Below are 22,368 nucleotides of genomic sequence, written 5' to 3'. Positions count from 1 at the left end.
GATAAGAGCTGAATCGACTGGCAGGGAGGAAAGCGGAGGGAGAAGGCTCGCGGCGTCCTCTCCTCCTTTGGCATAAAATAGGAACGGGTTTATCTGGAAGCGTCTTCCGGGCCGGGTGAGGACCGCCGACTCCAAGGCAGCGTGCGGCGTTCGGGTTTGTTCGTGATCGTGGATAGAAGCTGCAGGGCATGTGTTTTTATTGCGTTAACCTTAGGCTCATGCAGCGACATGCTGTTAACATTTTGGACCCAGAGGCCAGAGCTTTTACCCATCACCCTGGAAGATTTTGGAGAAGAACTGCTTTTCAGGAATGGCTTTGACCAAAGTTATGCTCCCATCGGCAGGGAGTAGGGTCGCCAGGTCCCTCTTCACCACTGGCAGGAGGTTTTTGGGACAGAGCCTGAGGAGGGTGGGGTTTGGCGAGGGGAGGGACTTCAATGCCATAGAGTCCAATTGCCAAAACGGCCATTTTCCTGGTGAACTGGTCTATCAGCTGGAGGTCAGTTGTAATAGCAGGAGAACTCCAGCTAGTACCAGGAGGTTGGCAACCCTAGCAGGGAGTACCGCAGAGTAGGATTGCCAGCTCCCGGCTTCAGAATGCCCTGGATATTTGGGGATGGAGCCTGGGGAGGGCAGGGAGCTTGGCAAGGTAAAACGGCATAGAGTCCACCCTCTGGAGCAGCCGTTTTGTCCAGAGGAGCTGATCTCTGTCGTCTGGAGAACAGCTGTGTTCCCAGAAGAGCTCCAGGCTCCACCTGGAGGTTGGCAACCGTACATTTCAGGGCTCGGGTGGGAAGGGGGCATTTATTCCAGGGTTGATTGATCCACCACTTTGCAGTGGGGACAACCCCTTTTCATTGGGGCGTGTTTATTTATATCTGAGTTTTCAGCCACATTTGCCCTCCAAAGTAGCTTGCGGGAATCGGATAACAATTAACATTTTGCATAAAAGCTCCTTGGGGAAGGGGGGCTCTCAGCAGGAGCGGCATCCAGGCACAATGGGAAAGCGCCCGGGCTGCTTCCTGCCCTCCCCTACTGGCACTTGGAAACTCCCAATTTTCTCCGATGACCTTGGAGGGGGTTGGTCATAGGGTTGCCAACCTCCAGATGGTGGCTGATGTCCCACTAGTACATCTGATCTCCAGCCGATAGAGATCAGTTCCCTTGGAGAAAGTGGCTGCATTGGCAATTGGACTCTGTGGCATTGAAGCCCCTCCCCTCTCCAAGCCCCGCCCTCCTCAGCCCCACATCAAAAATCTCCAGGTGTTTTCCAACCCAGAACTGGCAACCTAGTTGAATGTCCCCTCTGTGGCTGGGCTTACTCACTCAAGCTCAAAGAGAGCTGTTTCTCTCTAGGCTGCTGCTTTCTGCTTCTGTTGTTAAGAGCAGGGGTCCCCATGGTGCGTGCAGACACCTTTGCTGGCACCAGGGTTGCCAACCTCCAGGTGGGGCCTGGAGATCTCCCAGACTTACAACTGATCTCCAGATGACAGTGATAAGTGTCCCTGGAGAAAATGGCTGCTTTGGAGGATGGACTCTATGGCGTTATCTCCCATAGAGGTCTCTCCCTTCCCCAAACGCCGGCTTCCCCAGGATCTACCCCCAAATCTCCAGGAATTAGAAATGCTTAGGGCTGTTTAGCTTGGAAAGAAGGCAGTTAAGGGGAGACCTGATAGAGGTCTATAAAATTATGCATGGTATGGAGAGAATGGACAGGGAGAAGCTTTTCTCCCTCTCTCATAATACCACAATGCGGGGTCATCCGCTGAAGCTGGAGGGTGAGAGATTCCAAACAAAAGGAAATATTTCTTCACACAATGCGTAGTTAAATTGTGGAACTCCCTGCCCCAGGATGTGGCGATGGCTGCAAACTTGGAAGGCTTGAAAAGGGGAGTGGACATGGTCATGGAGGAGAGGGGGTATTCATGGCTACTAGTTAAAATGGATACTAGTCACGATGCACACCTATTCTCTCCAGGATCAGAGGAGCATGCCTATTGTATGAGGTGCTGTGGAGCGCAGGCAGGACAATGCTGCTGCAGTCGTCTTGTTTGTGGGCTTCCTAGAGGCACCTGGTTGGCCCCTGTAGGAACAGACTGCTGGACTTGATGGGCCTGGGTCCGATCCAGCAGGGCTTTTCTTACGTTTCTTATGTTATGAGTTGGCAACCCAAAGGCCTTATATCCAGAGATCGCCTCTTATAATGGAACAAGCCTCTTGCCCTGAATGCCCCGGTGGGGTTTCCGACTCCCTTTGATGAAATTAACCCCTCGCCCCCACTTAGTCAGAAGAGGCTGCCGAGGGGAAGCGGGGATTTCCAAGTCAGGCTCTGGTCCCCCCCTGCGCTCAGCCGAATCGCTTTCCTCCCCGCCATTCTCCTGCGCTATCATGGCTCCGCGCCAGCGCCGCCGCGAGAGGGCTCAGTAGGGTCCACCCGGCCGGTCTCTCCCTCCGTTTCCGAAGTTATTCTTTGGCATTTCCCTTTCTCGCTATTAATAGATCCCGCGCCAAGCCGAGCTGTGTCACCGAGGTGGCTGGAAGGGAAAGCGACTCCTCTCGGCAGGAAATAAAGGGACTCGGGCGAGGAGTGAACCCGCAGGCAGGGCCCTCTGAAGCTCAGACGAAGGTGGAGGAGGAAGGGAAGGGATGGTCCTTTCTTGGCTCCGGTGCCGTTCTAACCGGCCAGGATGGCCCTGAATAGATAAAAGTCTACACTTATTCCCGCAAACCGACCTCAGTCCTGGGCCTTGTTCGCTCTCTCTGCTAGAACTTGGAAGGCTTGAAGAGGGGAGTGGACCTGTGCGTGGAGGAGAGGGCTATCCATGGCTACTAGTCAAAATGGATACTGGCCATGACACATTTTCTGTTCTCTACAGTATCAGAGGAGCATGGTCCCAGGTTCAAGCCCCGGCATCTCCAGTTAAAGGGACTAGGCAAGTAGGTGATGGGAAAGACCTCTGCCTGGGACCCTGGAGAGCCGCTGCCGGTTTGAGTAGACAATACTGACTTTGATGGACCAAGGGTCTGATTCAGTAGAAGGCAGCTTCATGTGTTCAGGTGCTGTGGAGCACAGGCAGGATGGTGCTGCTGCCGTCGTCTTGTTTGTGGGCTTCCTAGAGGCACCAGGTTGGCCACTGTGTGAACAGACCGCTGGACTTGATGGATCTTGGTCTGATCCAGCAGGGCCTTTCTTATGTTCTTATGAATACTAGTCCATGATGCATCCCTCTTCTCTGCAGGATCAGAGGAGCATGCCGAATATATGAGGTGCTGTGAAACACAGGCGGGATGGTGCTTCTGCAGTTGTCTTGTTTGGGGGCTTCCTAGAGGCACCTGGTTGGCCCCTGTGTGAACAGACTGGTGGACTGGAGGCTTTAAGAGGGGAGTGGGCATGTTCATGGAGGAGAGAGTAAAAATGGATACTGGTCATGATGCATCCCTAGTCTCTCCAGGATCAAGGAGCATGCCAAATATATTAGGTGCTGGGGAACACTGGCAGGATAATGCTGCTGCAGTCATCTTGTTTGGGGGCTTCCTAGAGGCACCTGGTTGGCCCCTGTGTGAACAGACTGCTGGACTTGATGGGCCTGGGTCTTATCCAGAGGGCCTTTCTTATGTTCTTATGTCAACCAGAGTCTCCTTTGTCCAAACCACTATGACATGGTGGCCGTGTAGTGGCCGTTGATGTCTAATTGCTTGTGTTTTTTAAATGGCTCGTCGCTTCATGCTGTGGTTTTTAATTGTAAACTGCCTTGAGCAGGACTCTGAAGAGGTGGCGTGGAAATATTCTAAATAAGAAAGAAAGAAATACATATTTAGCTTGCAGTCCTTGAAATGACTCTAAGGTGAGGTGCAGCAGCGCCATGGACAGCAAGGATGGTGGTAGAAAGTGCCGTCAAGTCGCAGCCAACTTAATGGCGACCCCTCAAGGGGTTTTCAAGGCCTCTGCGTAGCAACCCTGGTTGGCCACTGCTGGACTTGATGGGCCTTGGTCTGATCCAGCGTGGCTTTTCTTATGAACACGTGAACACATGAAGCTGCCTTCTACTGACTCAGACCCTTTGCCCATCCAAGTCAGTATTGTCTACTCAGACCGGCAGCGGCTCTCCAGGGTCTCAGGCAGAGGTCTTTCACATGACGTATTTGCCTAGTCCCTTTAACTGGAGATGCCGGGGATTGAACCTGGGACCTTCTGCATGTCACCCAGCCACAGTCCCTCCCCTGAGGGGCTTAGTTCTTAATTTGGCTTCCCTTATAGGTTTAGAATGAATTTTTTAAATTGCAGACGTGACGGATGGGGACCAATGGAGAGCCAGCGTGGCGTAGTGGTTGGAGTGTCAGGCTAGGATCTGGGAGTCCTAGGTTCGAGTCTCTGCTCTCCCATGGAAGTTCGCTGGGCGACCATGGGCCAGTCACACCCTCTCAGCCTCACCTATTTCACAGAGTTGTTGAGAGGATGCGCTGGAGGAGAGTTGAAAGATGCAAGCTGGTGCGGGCCCCCCAACGGGGAGCAAGGCGGGGTATAAATAAAGTCCACAAAAATGGAGACCTGGGTTCGAATCCCCCACATTGACAGCACAGGGCACAGCAGTCAAAAGGGAATAATACGGCATTGTTTCACGAGGATGTCCAACTGGGCAGAGTAATGTTTATTAACTTACTACTGACTAGCCGTATGTAACCTTGCATTGGGTTCCATCCCAGAAAGAGACCAGCTTGGCCTTCTTGGTAGCATCCCCAGAAACCTTCCACATGAGATTCGCCTTGCCTCCTTCTTCCAAACAATTCTAAAGAGTTTTTAAAACTCATATTCTTTCACAGTTTCCTTTCATCTGGCAGTTTGTAGTCCTATTTATTTTTAATCACTTCCAGCTCCTATGTATCTGTCTCTTTAGGGCACGCTGATACCACCACGGCCTCCGCCACTACAGCGAAAGGGTCTCCTACGGTGGGAACGGGTGCAACAACAACATCTTCTGGAGTGACAAAAGCCAGCGCTTCATCCTCCCCGTCCGCTGCCACCACGCCAGGAACCAAGGTACCTCCCGCAGCGCCTTCCCTCAAGCCCACCCAAACCAGCGTGCCAACAGGGGCGTCCAGACAAACACCCACATCGACAGATGGACCCACCAAGGCCTCAAACGCTCCGGCGACATCGCCCACGGGGGTCGGCACGGCGAAGACCACTGCGTCAGCCAAGATCACCACCGCCCCCGGTCCCGTCTCTCTGCCCACCACCAGTGTAACTGCCACGCCGCCACCGCAAACACCAGGCGCCCCTTCACCCACTGATGGTTCAAAGGAGACGACGTCATCTCTCAGTACTTCAGCTGCGGGAGCGACAAATATCACTCCAGCCCCGAAGACATCTAAAACCCCCACAGGTATTACTTTAGGGAACATTTGGAAATGGAGAAACATGCTATACATTCGTTCCTGGAAAAATAGAATCATAGAGTTGGAAGGGACCACCAGGGTCATCTAGTCCAACCCCCTGCACAATGCAGGAAATTCACAACTGCCTCCCCCACCACACACACCCCCAGTGACCCCTACTCTAGGCCCAGAAGATGGCCAAGATGCACTCATGATCTGCCCAAGGTCACAGAATCAGCATTGCTGACAGATGGCCATCTAACCTCTTCTTAAAAACCTCCAGGGAAGGGGAGCTTACCACCTCCCGAGGAAGCCTGTTCCACTGAGGAACCGCTCCAAGTGCTAGAAAATTCTTCCTAATGTCTAGATGGAAACTCTTTTGATTTAATTTCAACCCGTTAGTTCTGGTCCGACCATCTGGGGCAAAAGAAAACAACTCGGCACCCTCCTCTCTATGGCAGCCCTTCAAGTACTTGAAGATGGTTATCATGTCCCCTCTCAGTCTTCTCTTCAGGCTAAATATACCCAGCTCCTGTGGTTCAGTGCTGGGAGAATCATACGTGCTCTCCTAGATCCCAGCTTGGCGTAGTGGTTTCAGAGTGGTGGACTCTAATCTGGAGAACCGCGGGTTCGATTCCCCGCTCCTCCACATGAAGCCTGTTGGGTGACCTAGGGCCAGTCACAGTTCCCCCTGAACTCTCAGCCCCACAAACCTCGCAAGGTGCCGGTTGGGCGGAGAGGAAGGGAAGGTGATTGTAAACTACTCGGAGACTCCTTCAAGGTAGGCCTTTTGTGCATGGCTGTTTCAGTCGCTGTCACCCCTCCGACGACTTCGGGTCTTTGTGTCGATTATGCAATACTCCTGCTTCTTCTAGTTAGGGGCCCAACATATGCCAAGCCCATGGAAACTAATTTAAAAAAACCCTCAAGAACTCTCATTACACATTCTAATCTAATGTGCAAATATGCTAATTTTCACCGGGTTCAGGTGTTTGATTAAATGCTCCCTGGAGGAGTTAACTTTCTCCTCGCAAGTTTATATTTTTAAGACAATTAAACGGAGGCTTTTAGATATTGAACTTCAAAAAATACAGCCGTCTCAACCCCCTGTCTGTTCATCAGCTATACTAAAACTTAAGAAGGTTGCGGGATGTATCCCCCATTATCTATACCATCTTGATAGTCCTAGCCACCGCAGAGTTTTTTTTCTTGCGCGAGTAAATGCCTTCCCATCGAAGTTGTTATATGGAAGGTTTCAAAATATTCCTAAACATGAACGGAAATGGGAATGTGGCTCTAACTCTTTGGACTCAATCGAGCACATATTGCTAGATTGCTCACTATACGCGTCCGCTAGGAAGAAATGGTTAAATACTTGGATACATTCTAAATATTATCTTCCTAATAAAATAAAATGTCAAATTTATTGAACGATACAACAGTAGAGATCCCTGTGGCGGTGGCCAATTTCTTAGTCGATGTGTTAACAATGAAAAATTTGGGAAACTCTGTGTTATGATTTTATGTTTGTTTTAGCTTTTTCTAGCTGATAGTGTATTTATATTGGGTTTTTTCCCCCTCTTTGTAATATTGGATATGCCATTAAAGGTTTATTGATTGACTAAATGCTTCAGAACACTGGTTCCCAACCAGGGGTCCGTGGAACCCCAGCAGTCCGCGAGAACTAAATTAAGGTCCGCGAAACAAAGTTATAAACCCATAATAAATTAATATTTTCAATTAAAAGTTCTCTGTTATAAAAATATATATTCAAATATTATTCTAAGTTTAATGTTTAACTAACAGTTATGATTAAAGTTTATTTTCAAATTCTCTGAATTTTTATTTTGAATCTTGGGGTCCCTGCACCGAACAAAAAAGTCCTAGTGGTCCCTGGTCAAAAAAAGATTGGGAACCACTGCTTTAGAACATAAGGACATAAGAGAGGCCCTGCTGGATCAGATCCAGGCCCATCAAGTCCAGCAGTCTGTTCACACAGCAGCCAACCAGGTGCCTCTAGGAAGCCCCCAAACAAGATGACTGCAGCAGCACCAACCTGCCTGTGTCCCACAGCACCTAATATATTCAGCACACTCGTCTGATCCTGCAGAGAATAGGGATGCATCATGACTAGTATCCATTTTTACCTTTTATGAATACCCCTCTCCTTCATGAACATGTCCGCTTCCCTCTTAAAGCCTTCCAAGTTGGCAGCCATCCCCACATCCTGGGGCAGGGATAGGGTTGCCAACCTCTAGGTGGGGGCTGGAGACCTCCCGCTATTACAACTGATCTCCAGCCGACAGAGATCAGTTCCCCTGGAGACCATGGCCGCTGTGGCCATTGGACTCTATGGCACTGAAGTCCCTCCCCTCTCCATACCCTGCCCTCTTCAGGCTCCACCCCCAAAATCTCCCAGTAATTCCCAACCTAGAGCTGGTAACCCTAAGCAGGGAGTTCCACAATTTAACTCTGCGTTGTGTGAAGAAAGACTTCCTTTTATCTGTTTTGAATCTCACCCTCCAGCTCCTGTTCCCAGCCAAGGCCAGCCACATTGCCTCCTGGAAAGCCCATGTGCAGGGTATGAAGATCACAAGCCTCTCTCTTTTCCCCCACCTGCAACAGGTTTCCAGAGGTATACTGCCTTAAGCCATGGAAGTTCCATTTTGCTAGCACGGTGAATACCCATCTGCCCTTTCTCAGGAATCTGTCTAATCTCCTTTTAAAGCTAGCTAAGCCGAAAGACATCCTTATATCTTGTGACAGCAAATTCCACAAGTTAATTATTCTCCCAGGGCTTGGAAACTCTCTTACCCGCCCTGGTCTCCAGGGTCACAAGATGTCTTGGCAGCTGCTAGATTAAAAAAAAAAATGATTAGACAAATTAATTGAACTGCCAAGCAGATATTATCCACAGGGTGGCAAAGGGAACCTCCACTGTTAGAGGCAGTGTACCACTGGTTGTCAGGTGTTGGTGATGAAGGGACAAGGCATGTAGCTGGCATTACAGAAGCAGGATACTGAACTACGTGGACCCCTGGGGGCATACCAGGTGCCAGACAGAGATTTGTGAATGGATTTGCCTTGTGTTTTTTTTTGCCACTTACTTGCAGGCTTTGGGGAATGGGGAATTATTAATTCTCTCCAGGATCAGAGGAGCATGCCTATTATTTTGGGTGCGGTGGAACAAGGGCAGGATGGTGCTGCTGCAGTGGTCTTGCTTGTGGGCTTCCTAGAGGCACCTGGTTGGCCCCTGTGAGGACAGACTGCTGGACTTGATGGGCCTTGGCCTGATCCAGCAGGGCCTTTCTTATGTTCTTATGTTTCTATTGTATTGTTTAATAAATAACTAATTTTTAAAAAATGCGTGGCTGGAAGGGGGGAACAGAACTTCTTAAAATATTGGTTTGTTTTTTTCTTTCTTTTTGTCCCTTTTTTAAGAGAAAACGACAGCGCGTTCAGCCCCGACTCAAGGATCCAGCGCAACGACTCCCGGAGGCGTCGCTGTCAACCAGGACAGCGTCACCACGGCAAGCGGACAGTCTGCCAGCAGCTTGGGGGGATCCGTGGCACCAACCACGGCGAGGCAAAATACGCCATCTGAGGTCCCACAGGCGAGCACAAGCGCAAAACCTGAAGGAACGGCCGGGGCTACAGTCCACCAATCGCACGACAAGGGTTCCCAACCCGCAACCTTGAGCCCAGGGGCCACGGTCGTAACGACGGCTACCGAGGCCCGCCCAACCCAGGGCGGCCCACCTCCTGGTGACCAAGGCAATCATACGTGGCTTCTGACCCAGACTCAGGTAAAGCACAGCTGTGGGTTTTGGTTTTTAAAGAAATCATAGAATCATAGAGTTGGAAGGGACCACCAGGGTCATCTAGTCCAACCCCCTGCACAATGCAGGAATTTCACAACTACCTCCTCCACACAAACCCCCAGTGACCCCTACTCCATGCACAGAAGATGGCCAAGATGCCCTCCCTCTCATCATCCGCTAACGGCCACAGAATCAGCATTGCTGACAGACGGCCATCTCTGTGTGTGTTAAGTGCCGTCAAGTCGTTTCCGACTCATGGCGACCCTATGAATCAACGTCCTCCAAAGTGTCCTATCCTTGCTCAGATCTTGCAAATTGAGAGTCGTGGCCATCTAGCCTCTGCTTAAAAACCTCCAGGAAAGGAGAGCTCACCACCTCCCAAGGAAGCCTGTTCCACCGAGGAACCGCTCTAGCCTTTAGAAAGTTCTTCCTAATGTCCGGACGGAAACTCTTTTGATTTAATTTCAACCTGTTGGTTCTGGTCCGACCTCCTAGGGCAACAGAAAACAACTCGGCACCCTCCTCTCTATGACAGCCCTCCAAGTACTTGAAGATGGTTATCATATCCCCTCTCAGTCTTCTCCTCTCCAGGCTAAACATCCCCAGCTCCTTCAACCTTTCCTCACAGGACTTGGTCTCCTTGCCATCTTGGTTGCCCTCCTCTGGACACGTTCCAGCTTGTCTACATCCTTCTTAAATTGTGCTTTCTTTTATAGTGTTATCAACTATTTCAGTCCTTTGCTTTTGGGGTTTGGTTGGATGGGTGTATCATGTATGCAGTCTGTGTGTTGTCCAACTTTTTTACCCTATGGGATCTGAGGGGATTCAAGTCCAGCAGCACCTTAGAGACCAGCAAGATTTTCGGGGCGACACGCTTTCGAGAGTCAGAGCTCATCAAGAGTTCTGTTCCCGTGAGGGAGAAAGAAAAATGGGAAAGGGGGGGGGGGTTTCAAGTTGAAAGCGCCAGGGATGAGACGCTTGAAAACAAGGAGAGAACGGGATGAATTTCAGCCCAGCTTTACAGATGTGGATGGGGTTTTGACATCCAGTAGACAATTCGCTCTGCATTTTGAACCTCTTTTGCCTTTTCAGTTCGTGTGTGAGGAGGCGATCCCCTCGACAAGCCAGGCCGTCGTTCTGACTCTCAACCAGTCCACGCCGTGTGTAAGTACATCGCGAAGGGTGACAGCTGGTCCCCCCTTCTGTTCTTAGAAGGGTTTTTGTTGCACCTTTGTAAAGGAAAACACTTATAATTCGTATTTTACGTGTATGGCTCAGGGGTTTTGAACCACCACAGTGTGCCGGCTGCATGCAAATCATTTTTACCGCATTCGTCTCCCCAAGTTGCCCTCAGTCGTAACTGAGAAACTGCAACTTGTTCAGGAATGGCCAGGAGATTTGGGCTCCCACAGAAGGAGAAGCAGAAAAGAGCAACCAAAATGATCAAGGGTCTAGAGCGACTGCCCTATGAGGAGCTGTTGAAACGCTTAGGGCTGTTCAGCTTGGAAAGAAGGCGGGTAAGGGGAGATATGACAGAGGTCTATAAAATCATGCATAGGATGGAAAGAGTGAGCAGGGAGAAGCTTTTCTCCCTCTCTCATCATACCAGAACGCGGGGTCATCTGTTGAAGCTGGAGGGTGGGAGATTCCAAACAGATAAAATGAAATATTTCTTCACACAACACACAGTTAAATTGTGGAACTCCCTGCCCCAGGATGTGGTGATGGCTGCCAACTTGGACGGCTTAAGAGGGGAGTGGACATTCGCATGGAAGAGAGGGCTATCCATGGTACTAGTCATGATGCTTATTATTCTCTCCAGGATCAGAGGAGCATACCTATTATATTAGGTGCTGTGGAAAACAGGCAGGATGGTTCTTCTGCAGTAGTCTTGTTTGCGGGCTTCCTAGAGGCACCTGGCTGGCCACCGTGTGAACAGACTGCTGGACTTGATGGACCTTGGTCTGATCCAGCAGGGCTTTCCTTATGCTCCTGTGTTCTTATTGCAACCAGGGTCTCCTTTGTCCAAACCAGGGTCTCCTTTGTCCAAACCGCTGTGACGTGTAGTGGCCGTTGATGTCTAAGTCTAATTGCTTGTGTTTTTTTTAATGGCTCGTGGCTTTACACTGTGGTTTTTAATTGTAAACTGCCTTGAGCTGGACTAAAGAGATGGCATGGAAATATTCTAAGAAAGAAAGGAAGGAAGGAGGATGAAAAGAGAGACAAAGAAAGATGGAAGGAGACAGAGGAAAGGAAAGAAAGATGGAAGGAGAGGAAGGAAGGAAGAAAGGAAGGAAGGAAGGAAGGAAGAAAGGAAGGAAGAAAGGAAGGAAGGAAGAAAGAAAGAAAGAAAGAAAGAAAGAAAGAAAGAAAGAAAGAAAGAAAGAAAGAAAGAAAAAGAAAGAAAGAAAGAAAGAAAGAAAAGAAAGAAAAGAAAGAAAGAAAGAAAGAAAGAAAGAAAGAAATGGTTCCCAAAGTGGGCAGTATCACCCCCTGGGGGGCAGTGGGATTACCTAGGGGGGCACTAAGAGGCAAGGGGGCAGCAGGGGGGCAGTAGAGGTGGGGGCCCTTCAACTGTGTTGTTCACTAATTTACAATAGATCAAGCTGTGGCACCATGCTGGCAAATTTGGTGGAAACTATCGGAATTTTTTTCCAGACTTTGAAGAGCTAGTACCACTGGATCAAGTTTGTTAAATACATTTCAACTAAAAAGTTTTAATTTGATGTTGAATAGATGTGTAATTAATTGTTACTGTTTCAAAAATTTTATTGTTATTCTTTAGTGAGTCGTGCAAACCCCTATTTTGAATAAAGCTGCTTATAGGATAGGGTAGGGTTGAGTTTGTGGAACCAAGGGGGCGGTGGCCTGAAAGGTTTGGGAACCACTGCTCTAATGTAATGTGCAGCGCCGTGGACAGCAAGAGTCGTGATGGAAAGTGCCGTCAAGTCGCAGCCGACTTATGGCAACCCCTGAAAGGCAAGAGACAAAAAGAGGTGGTTTGCCATTGCCTGCCTCTGCGTAGCAACCCTGGACTTCCTTGGTGGTCTCCCATCCAAGTACTAACCAGGGCCGACCCTGCTTAGCTTGCAAGATCTGATGATATCCGGTTAGCCTGTACCATGTTTTGGCTGCAGTGAGCCTGGACCATAAGAAGCTCTGCGGCATCCTTGGTTGCCCGCTACTGCCACCCTCTGGCCCATATGAGCAGTGCTGCGCTCCTCGGAAATAACAGGGAAAGTGGTTCCAATGGCCGGGAGTGAAATTTGCAGGGGTGTTGTGTGTGTTAGAGTTCAGCCTTTCCTCCTGCCAGCGTGATGTAGTGGTTAAGAGCGGTGGACTCTGATCTGGAGAACCGGCTTTGATTCCCCACTCCTCCATACGAGTGGCGGAGGCTAATCTGGTGAACCGGGTTGGTTTCCCCACTCCTCCACACGAAGCCAGCTGGGTGACCTTGGGCTAGTCACAGCTCTCTTACAGCTCTCTCAGCCCCACCTACCTCACTGCTGTGGGGAGGGGAAGGGAAGGTGATTGTAAGCTGGTTTGATTCTGCCTTAAGTGGCAGAGAAATAATTCTTCTTCTTCTCCTCCTCCTCCTCCTCCTCCTCCTGCTGCTGCTGCTGCTGCTGGGATTGGTCATTTAATGGTTGTTATGTATAAAACAGGAGAGAAAACAGCATGATATAGCCCAGTCTCGTCAGATCACGGAAGCGAAGTGGGGTTGGTGTTTGGGTGGGCGACCACCAAGGAAAATTCTGCAGAGGAAGGCAATGCCAAACCCCCACTGACTTTCCCTTGCCTTGAAAGCCCCTGGCTGGGGTTGCCACAAGTCAGCTGCAATTTGACAGCACTTTATGCCACCCCATGGGGTTTTCAAGGCAAGAGACGTTCAGAGGTGGTTTGCCAGTGCCTACCTATTCTCTCTGGGATCAGAGCAGCATGCCTATTGTATTAGGTGCTGTGGAGCACAGGCAGGAGGTGCTGCTGCAGTCGTCTTGTTAGTGGCTTCCTAGAGGCCCCTGGTTGGCCACTGTGTGAACAGACTGCTGGACTTGATGGGACTTATTCTGATCCAGCAAGGCTTTTCTTATGTTCTTATGAGCATGCCTATTATATGAGGTGCTGTGGAACACAGGCAGGATGGTGCTGCTGCTGTCGTCTTGTTTGTGGGCTTCCTAGAGGCACCTGGTTGGCCACTGCGTGGGAACAGACCGCTGGACTTGATTGACCTTGGTCTGATCTAGCAGGGCTTTCCTTATGCTCCTGTGTTCTTATGCCTCCGCGTCTCAACCTTGGTATTCCTTGGAGGTCTCCCGTCCAAATACTTGCCAGGGTCGACTTAGCTTAGCTCATAAGATCTGAAGAGATTGGGCTAGCCTGGGCTATCCAAGTCAGGGCATGTGCATACACACATGCATAAAGCCTCTCTCCACGAAGTGCTTGGACTGATGCGCTCAGACTAGGGTTGACAGGTCCCTCTTCACCACAGGCGTGAGGTTTTTGGGGCAGAGCCTGAGGAGGGTGGGGTTTGGGGAAGGGAGGGACTTCACTGCCATAGAGTCCAATTGCCAAAGCGGCCATTTTTCTCCAGGGGAACTGATCTCTATCGGCTGGAGATCAGTTGTAATAGCAGGAGATCTCCTGCTACTACCTGGAGGTTGGCAACCCTAGCTCCGACGGATGTACCGCAGGATGGTAAATGACAGGCAAAGATGCGCAGCAGCGGGAACGGGTTGTGGAACCATCCGCCTGGCCGTTTTGGAGAACGGGGGAGGCTGTCTCTCGGCTCTGAACGAGCGGATCTCGGTGCTTGGCATCTTCTGGTCCTTCTGGTCCTTCCGACCATTTCGGGCAGCTGTGATATCGTTCCCTCCAACAGCCGAGTCAGGAATTCGGCCGCTCTGATTTTCTTAGATGCTCACTAATTATCTGAAAGGCTGCTAGCGGCAAATGCTAATTACATTCCTGAGCCGTGCCATCTGCCGGAGCTGCCTTCCCGCCTCTCACAGCTCTTGCCCTAATCGCAGTGACTGTTTTTTTCACCCCGCCCCGCAGCAAAACGGCCATGGAAGCTGCACCGGTGGAATTGCTGCCTGTGTCAGACAGCAGAAGCCCTGTCTCTGGGAGGGAAGGGAATAAATTGAGCCTGGGCTCTAGCCTGGGGGCCTTCAGCCTTCCTAGACTCAGCTTTAATGCCCAGTCTGCAAAATGGGAAATTACATCCCATTAGAGTCACCTGAGGAGCCCCGTGGCGCAGAGTGTTAAGCTGCAGTACTGCAGTCCAAGCTCTGCCCACGACCTGAGTTCGATCCCGACGGAAGTCGGTTTCAGGTAGCCAGCTCAAGGTTGACTCGTCCTTCTGAGGTCGGTAAAATGAGGACCCAGCTTGCTGGGGGTAAAGGGAAGATGACTGGGGAAGGCACTGGCAAACCACCCCGCAAACAAAGTCTGCCTTGGAAACGTCAGGATGTGACGTCACCCCATGGGTCAGGAGTGACCCGGTGCTTGCACACAGGGGACCTTTACCTTTACAGTCACCTGACAAGAAGAGGAGGAGCTAAGGATATGACCTCACCTATGGGCAGGGAAATTCCATGTTTCAAGAGTGCCTGGAGGATTGGTAGACCTGGGGGCTAGAGAAAGACAGAGATAGCACAGTTTAGCTGCAGCTTGAGAGTTTTTATTTACTTTATTTATCTCCTGCTTTTTTCGGAGGCCATTAATTCTTTAATTAAATCCATTTGTGCCCTGCCTTATTCCCCCAATGGGGACCCAAAGCAGCTTATATGGTTCTCCTCGCCTCCATTTTATCCTCCCAACAACCCTGTGAGGTAGGCTAAGCCGAGAGTGTCACTGGCCCAAGGTCGCCCAGCAAGTTTCTGTGGCAGAGTGGGGATTCGAACTTGGGTCTCCCAGATCCTAGCCCGACACTCTAACCACTACACCACACTGGTGAGGTAGTGATGAAGGGGTTAGTGAGCTGGATGCAGGAGACATGAGTTAAGATCCCAACTCTGCTACTTTGGGAGATCTCCAACCCCCCCTCCCCAGTTGACAACCCTCCCAGTCGGATTTTTAATTCAGTGCTCTCCGGTCCTAATACAATACTCTAACCACTGCCACACATGCTGGAAGGGGAAATCTGTGGGAGAGAATGAGTGGGTGGGAGGTGCTTCATCCTTCCCCATCCCATAACTTCTTTCCACAAACTGTCCCTCTTTACCAAGCTTTAGAATCACAGAATCGTAGAGTTGGAAGGGACCACCAGGGTCATCTAGTCCAACCTCCTGCACAATGCAGGAAATTCACAACTACCTCCCTCCCACCACACCCCCAGTGACCCCTACTCCATGTCCAGAAGATGGTCAAGATGCCCTCCCTCTCATCATCTGCCTAAGGTCATAGAATCAGCATTGCTGACAGATGGCCATCTAACCTCTTCTTAAAAACCTCCAGGGAAGGAGAGCTCACCACCTCCCGAGGGAGCCTGTTCCCCTGAGGAACCGCTCTTAACTGTTAGAAAATTCTTCCTAATGTATAGATGGAAACTCTTTTGATTTAATACCAATCCATTGGTTCTGGTCCGACCTTCTGGGGCAACAGAAAACAACTTGGCACCCTCCTCTACATGACAGCCCTTCAAGTCCTTGAAGATGGTTATCATATCCTCTCTCAGTCTTCTCCTCTCCGGTCTGAACATACCCAGCTCCTTCAGCCTTTCCTCACTGGACTTGGTCTCCAGACCCCTCACCATCTTGGTTGCCCACCTCTGGACACGTTCCAGCTTGTCTACATCCTTCTTAAATTGCGGGTTCTTTTATAGTGTTATCAACTATTTCAGTCCTCTGCTTTTGGGGCTTGGTTGATTTGGGTGTACCATGGATGCAGTGTGTGTGTTGAAGATGGTTATCATATCACCGCTCAGTCTTCTCCTCTCCAGGCTCAACAAACCCCTCGTGGTTCCCCAAGTCTGGAACGCGGCAGCAGGTTACAGGGGAGAATGAGTCTCGGGGGACCGGACCTTTCCCCACCAGCCAGTCCCCCCTGTAAATACCCGTCACCTGCGAACATTTCTTTCGAAAAAGCCTATCCTGCCACAGGCGATGTTCGCATGACCCTCGGATGATCTCGGGTTTCTTTTTTCCCTGGCTGGGCTTCCTGCCCTTTCGCTTGCAAACCCGATCGGACCCTGGGAACTCGCACCAGCCCACGGCTCCAGCCGGTGCGAGAGCCGACTTCTGAGCACGCCGGGGGGGGGGGAGTTTTCCTCTCTCCCCCCCTCGTGCGCGGCGGTTTGGGGCTCGCTTTGTTGACTCAAGTGCCATTACCTCATCCTGGTGGGGATGTTAGTTTTAGATTCCCACCCATGTGGGAACCGAGATGAGCTCAGATTGTCAGAGCCTGTTAACTCGAGCCAACGAATGTGCAAACGCTTGAAAGGCCGACGGGGCGTGTTGGGGGGGGGGGTGCAAGGAAAGGGAAGCCGATGATGGTCAATAGTAATGGAAAGTCGCCGAGGAGGTTTTCACATGCCTACTTTCTCTACCTTTGAAGGAGAATCAAAGTGACTTTCAGTCTCCTTCCCTTCCTCACCCCGCAACAGACACCGTGGGAGGTAGGTGGGGCTGAGAGAGTTCAGAGAGAACTGTGACTGGCCCAAGGTTGCCCAGCAGGCTTCATTTGGAGGAGTGGGGAATCAAACCCGGTTTTTCAGATTGGAGTCTGCCGCTCATGTGGAGGAGTGAGGAATCGTACCCGGTTCTCCAGATTGGAGTCCTCCGCTCATGTGGAGGAGTGAGGAATCGAACCCGCTTCTCCAGATTGGAGTCCTCCGCTCATGTGGAGGAGTGAGGAATCGAACCCGGTTCTCCAGATTAGAGTCTCCCGCTCCTAACCACTACACCACGCTGGCTGGTCAGGTCAGGTCAGGAGATGCTGGAAGAGACCGAAGTTGGTGCATATTCCCTCTGTTTCCTTTCGCGTGCAGAGAATTTGCTTTTACTCCGATTCTCCCCCCAGATGTATGTTTTCTGAATCAGTTTTATATACTACAAAGGCAAAACCAAAAAAAACCACATGCATAATGTCACATGTACCCACGTCGCTGGTGTGGTGGTTAAGAGTGTCGGACCAGAATCTGGGAGACCCAGGTTCGAATCCCCTCTCACCCAGAAAGCTTCCATTGCAGATTTTGGGCCACACTCTCAGCCTAATATACCTGACAGGGCTGTTGTGATGATAAAACAGAGGAGAGTGATATAAGCTGCTTTGGGTCCCATCAGGGAAGAAGGAGGTGTATTAATGGTCAATAAATAATAAATTATTTGTCTTGCGTCATGGCAATCTTTTATACTTTTTTTGGTCCTGCTATGAGAACCAGTGTTGTGTAGTGGTTGGAGTGTTAGACTAGGATTGGGGAGACCCAGGTTCGAATTCCCACCCGTGCCATGAAAGCTCGCTGGGTGACCGTGGGCCTCTCGCTCTCTCTTAGTCTAACCTACCTCAAAGGGTAGTTGTGTGGATAAAATGGAGGAGAGGAGAATAAACGTAAGCCGCTTTGGGTCCCCATTGGGAAGAGAGGCAGGGTACAAATGAATAAAATGAAACAACTGTAATTCGTTTTGTTGCTTTTTTATGTGTCGTTCGTTGTGAGCTTTAAAATATAACTTTTTAAAAGAAAAGAAATGCATCCCTAACCTGCCGCCTGAAACGGGGCGGTCTTTTCCTCCTCGTCCCACAGCATGCATGGATCCGGCCTTAGGTGGCAAAGCCGTGGACCAGTTACTCGAGAGTATTCTCCGTGTGCCGTAGTCTGGCGTGGTGCTTGGCGTCATGCTTAGGGAGTTGGGATAGGAGAGCCTCGAGCAGGTTTCTGAAGAGGCGGCATAGACGTATTCAAAATGAATAAAAGAAGAGAGGGGAGACCCGGGTTCAGATTCCCCGTTCTGCTGTGGAGCTTGCTGGGTGACCAGTCGCTCTCTCTCAGACTAACCTACTTTGCAGGAGTCAAAAAGGGCCAGAGTCCAGTAGCACCTTAAAGACTAACAAAAATGTTTGCTGGCAGGGTAGGAGCTTTCGTGAGCCACAGCTCACTTCTTCAGATACAGCTAGAATGTGAATCCATCTGTCTTTAAGTAGAGGAGAGTGAATTCAGACAAGCATCAGCATGTAAATGTTAACAGTATGTCAATGTGAATAGCAGGCGTGATGGGATTAGGTGTGGTATGCAGAAGAGTCTGTGATGTCCAGGGGAGAGATGGGTGAGGAGAAATCAGCATTGGTCATGGGCCATGAATGCAAGGTCTTTATTCAGCCCAGGTAAATGCATTGACTTTAGTTTGAATATCAACTGTAATTCAGCAGTTTCTCTTTCCAATCTCCCTTTAAAATTCCTTTGTAAGAGAACTACTTTGCAGGGTTGTTGTGATGGGCAAAGTAGGGAAGGTGGGAGAGCCGTGTATGCCACCCTGAGCTCCTTGGGAGAAGGGTGGGATAAAAATGCATTAGATAAGGTCTTTTAAAAGAGCCGGTGTGTGTGTGCAGTGGTTAAGAGTGTCAGGCGAGTATCTGGGAGATCCAGGTTCGAATCCCCGCTTGTGCCATGGAAGCTTGCTGGGTGACCTATAGTTGCCAGGTCCCTCTTCGCCACCGGCGGGAGGCTTTTGGGGTGGGGCCCGGGGAGAGGAGAGACTTCAATGCCATAGAGTCCCATGGCCAAAGCGGCCATTTTCTCCAGGGAGACGGATCTCCGTCAGCTGGAGATGAGTTGTAATAGCGGGAGCTCTCCAGCTACTACCTGGAGATAATACAGCACTCTTGCTCAATATTATTCATAAAATAAAAGATTTTTCATCACAAACTTTTATCTGTTATATTTCAATAAGTTCAAAACGCAGCAGTGTTCAAATCACACTTTCAATAATATAGACCAAATAAAGCCAAATATAACACAAACAAAACTATTTGGTTGCTATTCCAATCTGCCCGTTCTAATTCTTATAGTTAAGAGTTCTGGTCTGGAGGCTCCGCAGCAATGGCGTGTCAGTTTCATTCACTCATGCACTTCAAGTAGCGCATGTCAGTTTCCTTAGTAGATTGCGATAGGTGCATACCAGTGCAAATTGCACTTTATGTCCCCGGCAAAGGGGATATAACACTGCCGCGTTTTGAACTTATTGAAATATAACAGATAAAGTTTGTGCTGAAAAATCTTTTATTTTTATGAATAATACTGAGCAAGAGTGCTGTATTATCTCCCAATAATTATTCCAGCACCAGAGGTGGATTTTTGTGATAATTATACTACCTGGAGGTCGGCAGCCCTAGGGTGACCTTGGGCCAGTCACACTCTCTCGGCCTAACCTACCTCACAGGGGTGTTGGGAGGAGAACATGGAGAACGGGAGAATGCTGTGAGCCGCTTCGGGTCCCCACTGGGGAGAAAGCCGGGATAGAAATGAATTCAATTAATTAATTAACATGCCTTTGAGAGGGAAAAGGAGGCCCGCGGTCTGTTTCCCCCCCCCCTCAATTCCTCCATGTTCTCCCTGTACAAATGTCAACCCAAATCCTACACTACAAGTTGAATTTTGACTGACGTGTCAATTCCTTACCTTCAGCTCTCTTGGAAGGCAGGTATCTCCGTACTCCCTTTCACCAACGACTATGCCCGTGCAAAACAGAGAAAGTGGAAACAACAGAACATGTTTTGCTGCCATGTCCCTTCTACAGCGACATAAGATCGCAGTATGTTATCCCCATGTTGTCATCCTTTCCTGGGAGATCGGAAGAAGCTAAAGTTTCCCTTCTCTTAGCAGACTCCTCTCGGGAGATGACCATTCAAGTAGCCAAATTCTGCCTCCGGTCTAGTAGGATTCGTAAACGGCTAATTGAAAACCGTTCCCCATAGAAGACCTTTCCACCTCTTCTTCAAATCATCCCTCCCCAAATCATCAACTTTTATTATTTTGTTTTATTATTTTAACCTAACTTTGATTTTTATGCAGAGCTGATATTGTACCGAAATGAAGCTCGATTGATTGATTGAATTTTGACTGCGTGTTGTGGGTAAGAGCAACAGGGTAATGCTCAGGATCGGCTCCGTCCCACCCACCCTGCCCCATTTCCACTGTCCAGTTTTGACTGCGTGTTGTGGGTAAGAGCAACAGGGCAATGCTCGGGATCGGCTCTGTCCCACCCACCCCGCCCCATTTCCACTGTCCAGTTTTGACCTCATGTTGTGGGTAAGAGCAACAGGGCAATGCTCAGGATCGGCTCCATCCCACCCACCCCGCCCCGTTTCCACTGTCCAGTTAACCGTCTAACAATTTCGAACCGCCTCCTATTCTGTGCCCGGAGAACACGACTTCCTGCCCGGTTTCTGCATCCTGCCCACCTCCTCCCTGCCTCCAGAGAGCCTTTTTGCAAACGTTTAGACAAAACTGGGAGAGACCAGGGATCCCTGGGGAAGAAGATTGGGGAGGGAAGCTCTTTCTGCATAAATGCATTCAGCTGATGGACCCCACCTCTCCTGGGGGGAGGCAAGGCCTTTGCAGCTGCCAATGAGCACGGGGAAGGGCCGAAGCGCATGGTGGAGCAGATCTGTGCCTTTTGGAAATGATCAAAACCGTAGGTGTAGGAGAGTGCCCCGTAGGGATGCCGGCCTCCTGATGGGACCTGGGGATCCCCCCAGAATTGCAGCTCCTTTGGAGGGTAGACTTAGGGTTGCCAAGTGCCCGGTGGTGGCAGGTAAAATCCTGCCAATCCACCGGGCTGCCCACCAACCACCTGAGGGCCGGTGGGCAACGCGTGCATGTGCGCCCGTGCGACGCGTCCACATCCCTTTTGATTTTACCTGGAAGTGGCGCAGGCGCTCTAGCAGCCTCTGCCGAAACTCCATGGAAACCACAGAGTTTCGGCAGAGAATGATAGCGCGTCCACATCGCTGCATCATGCCAGGCTCGCGTGTGCATCGCGCACCAAAGAAAATCTCCCACCGGTGGATCTGTGAGACCTGGTAAGCCTAGGTGGACTCCATAGCATTGTCTCCACTGAGGTCCCTGCCCTCCCCAGGCTCCATCCCCAAATCTCCAGGAGTTTCCCAACCTGGACCTGGCAACCCTAGTGCGCAAACAGGAGTTTACCCACTCCCAACATTACCTTTCTGCGTGCGTTTTGTCCCTGAATATAAAGCTGTTTCCTCTTCTCAGCATTGGGAAATTCAGAGGAGGGGTCATGGGATCCCGTAAGAACATAAGAAAGGCCATGCTGGATCAGACCAAGTCCCATCAAGTCCAGCAGTCTGTTCACACAGTGGCCAACCAGGGGCTGCTAGGAAGCCCACAAACAAGACGGCTGCAGCAGCACCATCCTGCCTGTGCTCCACAGCACCTAATAAAATAGGCATTGCTCATCTGATCCTGGTGAGAATGGGTATGCATCATGACTAGTATCCATTTTTACTAGTAGTCGTGAATACCCCCTCTCCTCCATGAACATGTCCACTCCTCTCTTAAAGCCTTCCAAGTTGGCAGCCATCAGCACATCCTGGGGCAGGGAGTTCCACAAGTCAACTATGCTGGTGTGATCCAGCAGGGCCTTTCTTACGTTCCTATGGGCTTCTTGGAGAAGGATAAGCGGGGGGGGGGATCTTAATATTTTGCCAGGCGCATGTGTGTGAGGTGCTGTGAACCCTCTGAAAACTTGCATGCTTGCTATAGTCCAATTCTCAGAACCTCCCCTTCCAATTTCCATGCAATATAAAACGAGCCGCCTCGTATCATCTCAGCGGGAGAGGTTCAAAAATCGAGGCTCCCTGGAAGCGCAAGACATTGTTGTGCAGCCAGAGGAAGAGACGGCACATCTGGTTTATTGTTCCCTGAGCAGGAGGGCGGCCACGCCTGCTTGCATAGTTCTTTTTTGGGGGAATCCAGCCTTTGGGGGGCGGGAAGCAAGTCCTCCCCCCTGCCCGGCTCCATGGCAAATCCCTTTGTGACCTGCTATTCCTGGAACTCTCCAAGCTGCAGCTTTGCGATAAAACCTCGAAGGGACGCCTGAGTGTGTAGCCAGCCTGTTGTGTTTCAGGAGGGTTTTTTTAAAAAAAAAGAAGAAGAGATGACTTTGGGGCAGCACACTGCTGTTAGATGGCTTAGCCTCAAAGTCTGACCTCAGGC

The 22,368-nt window shown here is 50.2% G+C and overlaps 1 protein-coding gene across 1 annotated transcript in view; it reads left to right on the top strand.

The window, feature by feature from the left end:
• PODXL (podocalyxin like) overlaps window positions 1-22,368 on the top strand; it is an 83,630-nt gene that overhangs the window by 48,720 nt on the left and 12,542 nt on the right. Inside the window, exons 3-6 of the mRNA XM_056846624.1 lie at window positions 2,500-2,666; window positions 4,896-5,384; window positions 8,818-9,182; window positions 10,290-10,361. Of these exons, the coding sequence (XP_056702602.1) occupies window positions 2,500-2,666; window positions 4,896-5,384; window positions 8,818-9,182; window positions 10,290-10,361 (1,093 nt within the window). The remainder of the gene's footprint in view (window positions 1-2,499; window positions 2,667-4,895; window positions 5,385-8,817; window positions 9,183-10,289; window positions 10,362-22,368) is intronic.

Source organism: Euleptes europaea, chromosome 3 (assembly GCF_029931775.1).
Source record: "Euleptes europaea isolate rEulEur1 chromosome 3, rEulEur1.hap1, whole genome shotgun sequence".
NCBI lineage: Eukaryota > Metazoa > Chordata > Lepidosauria > Squamata > Sphaerodactylidae > Euleptes > Euleptes europaea.
The sequence above is the reverse complement of the archived record's forward strand: the minus strand, read 5'-3'. Positions and strand labels throughout refer to the sequence as shown.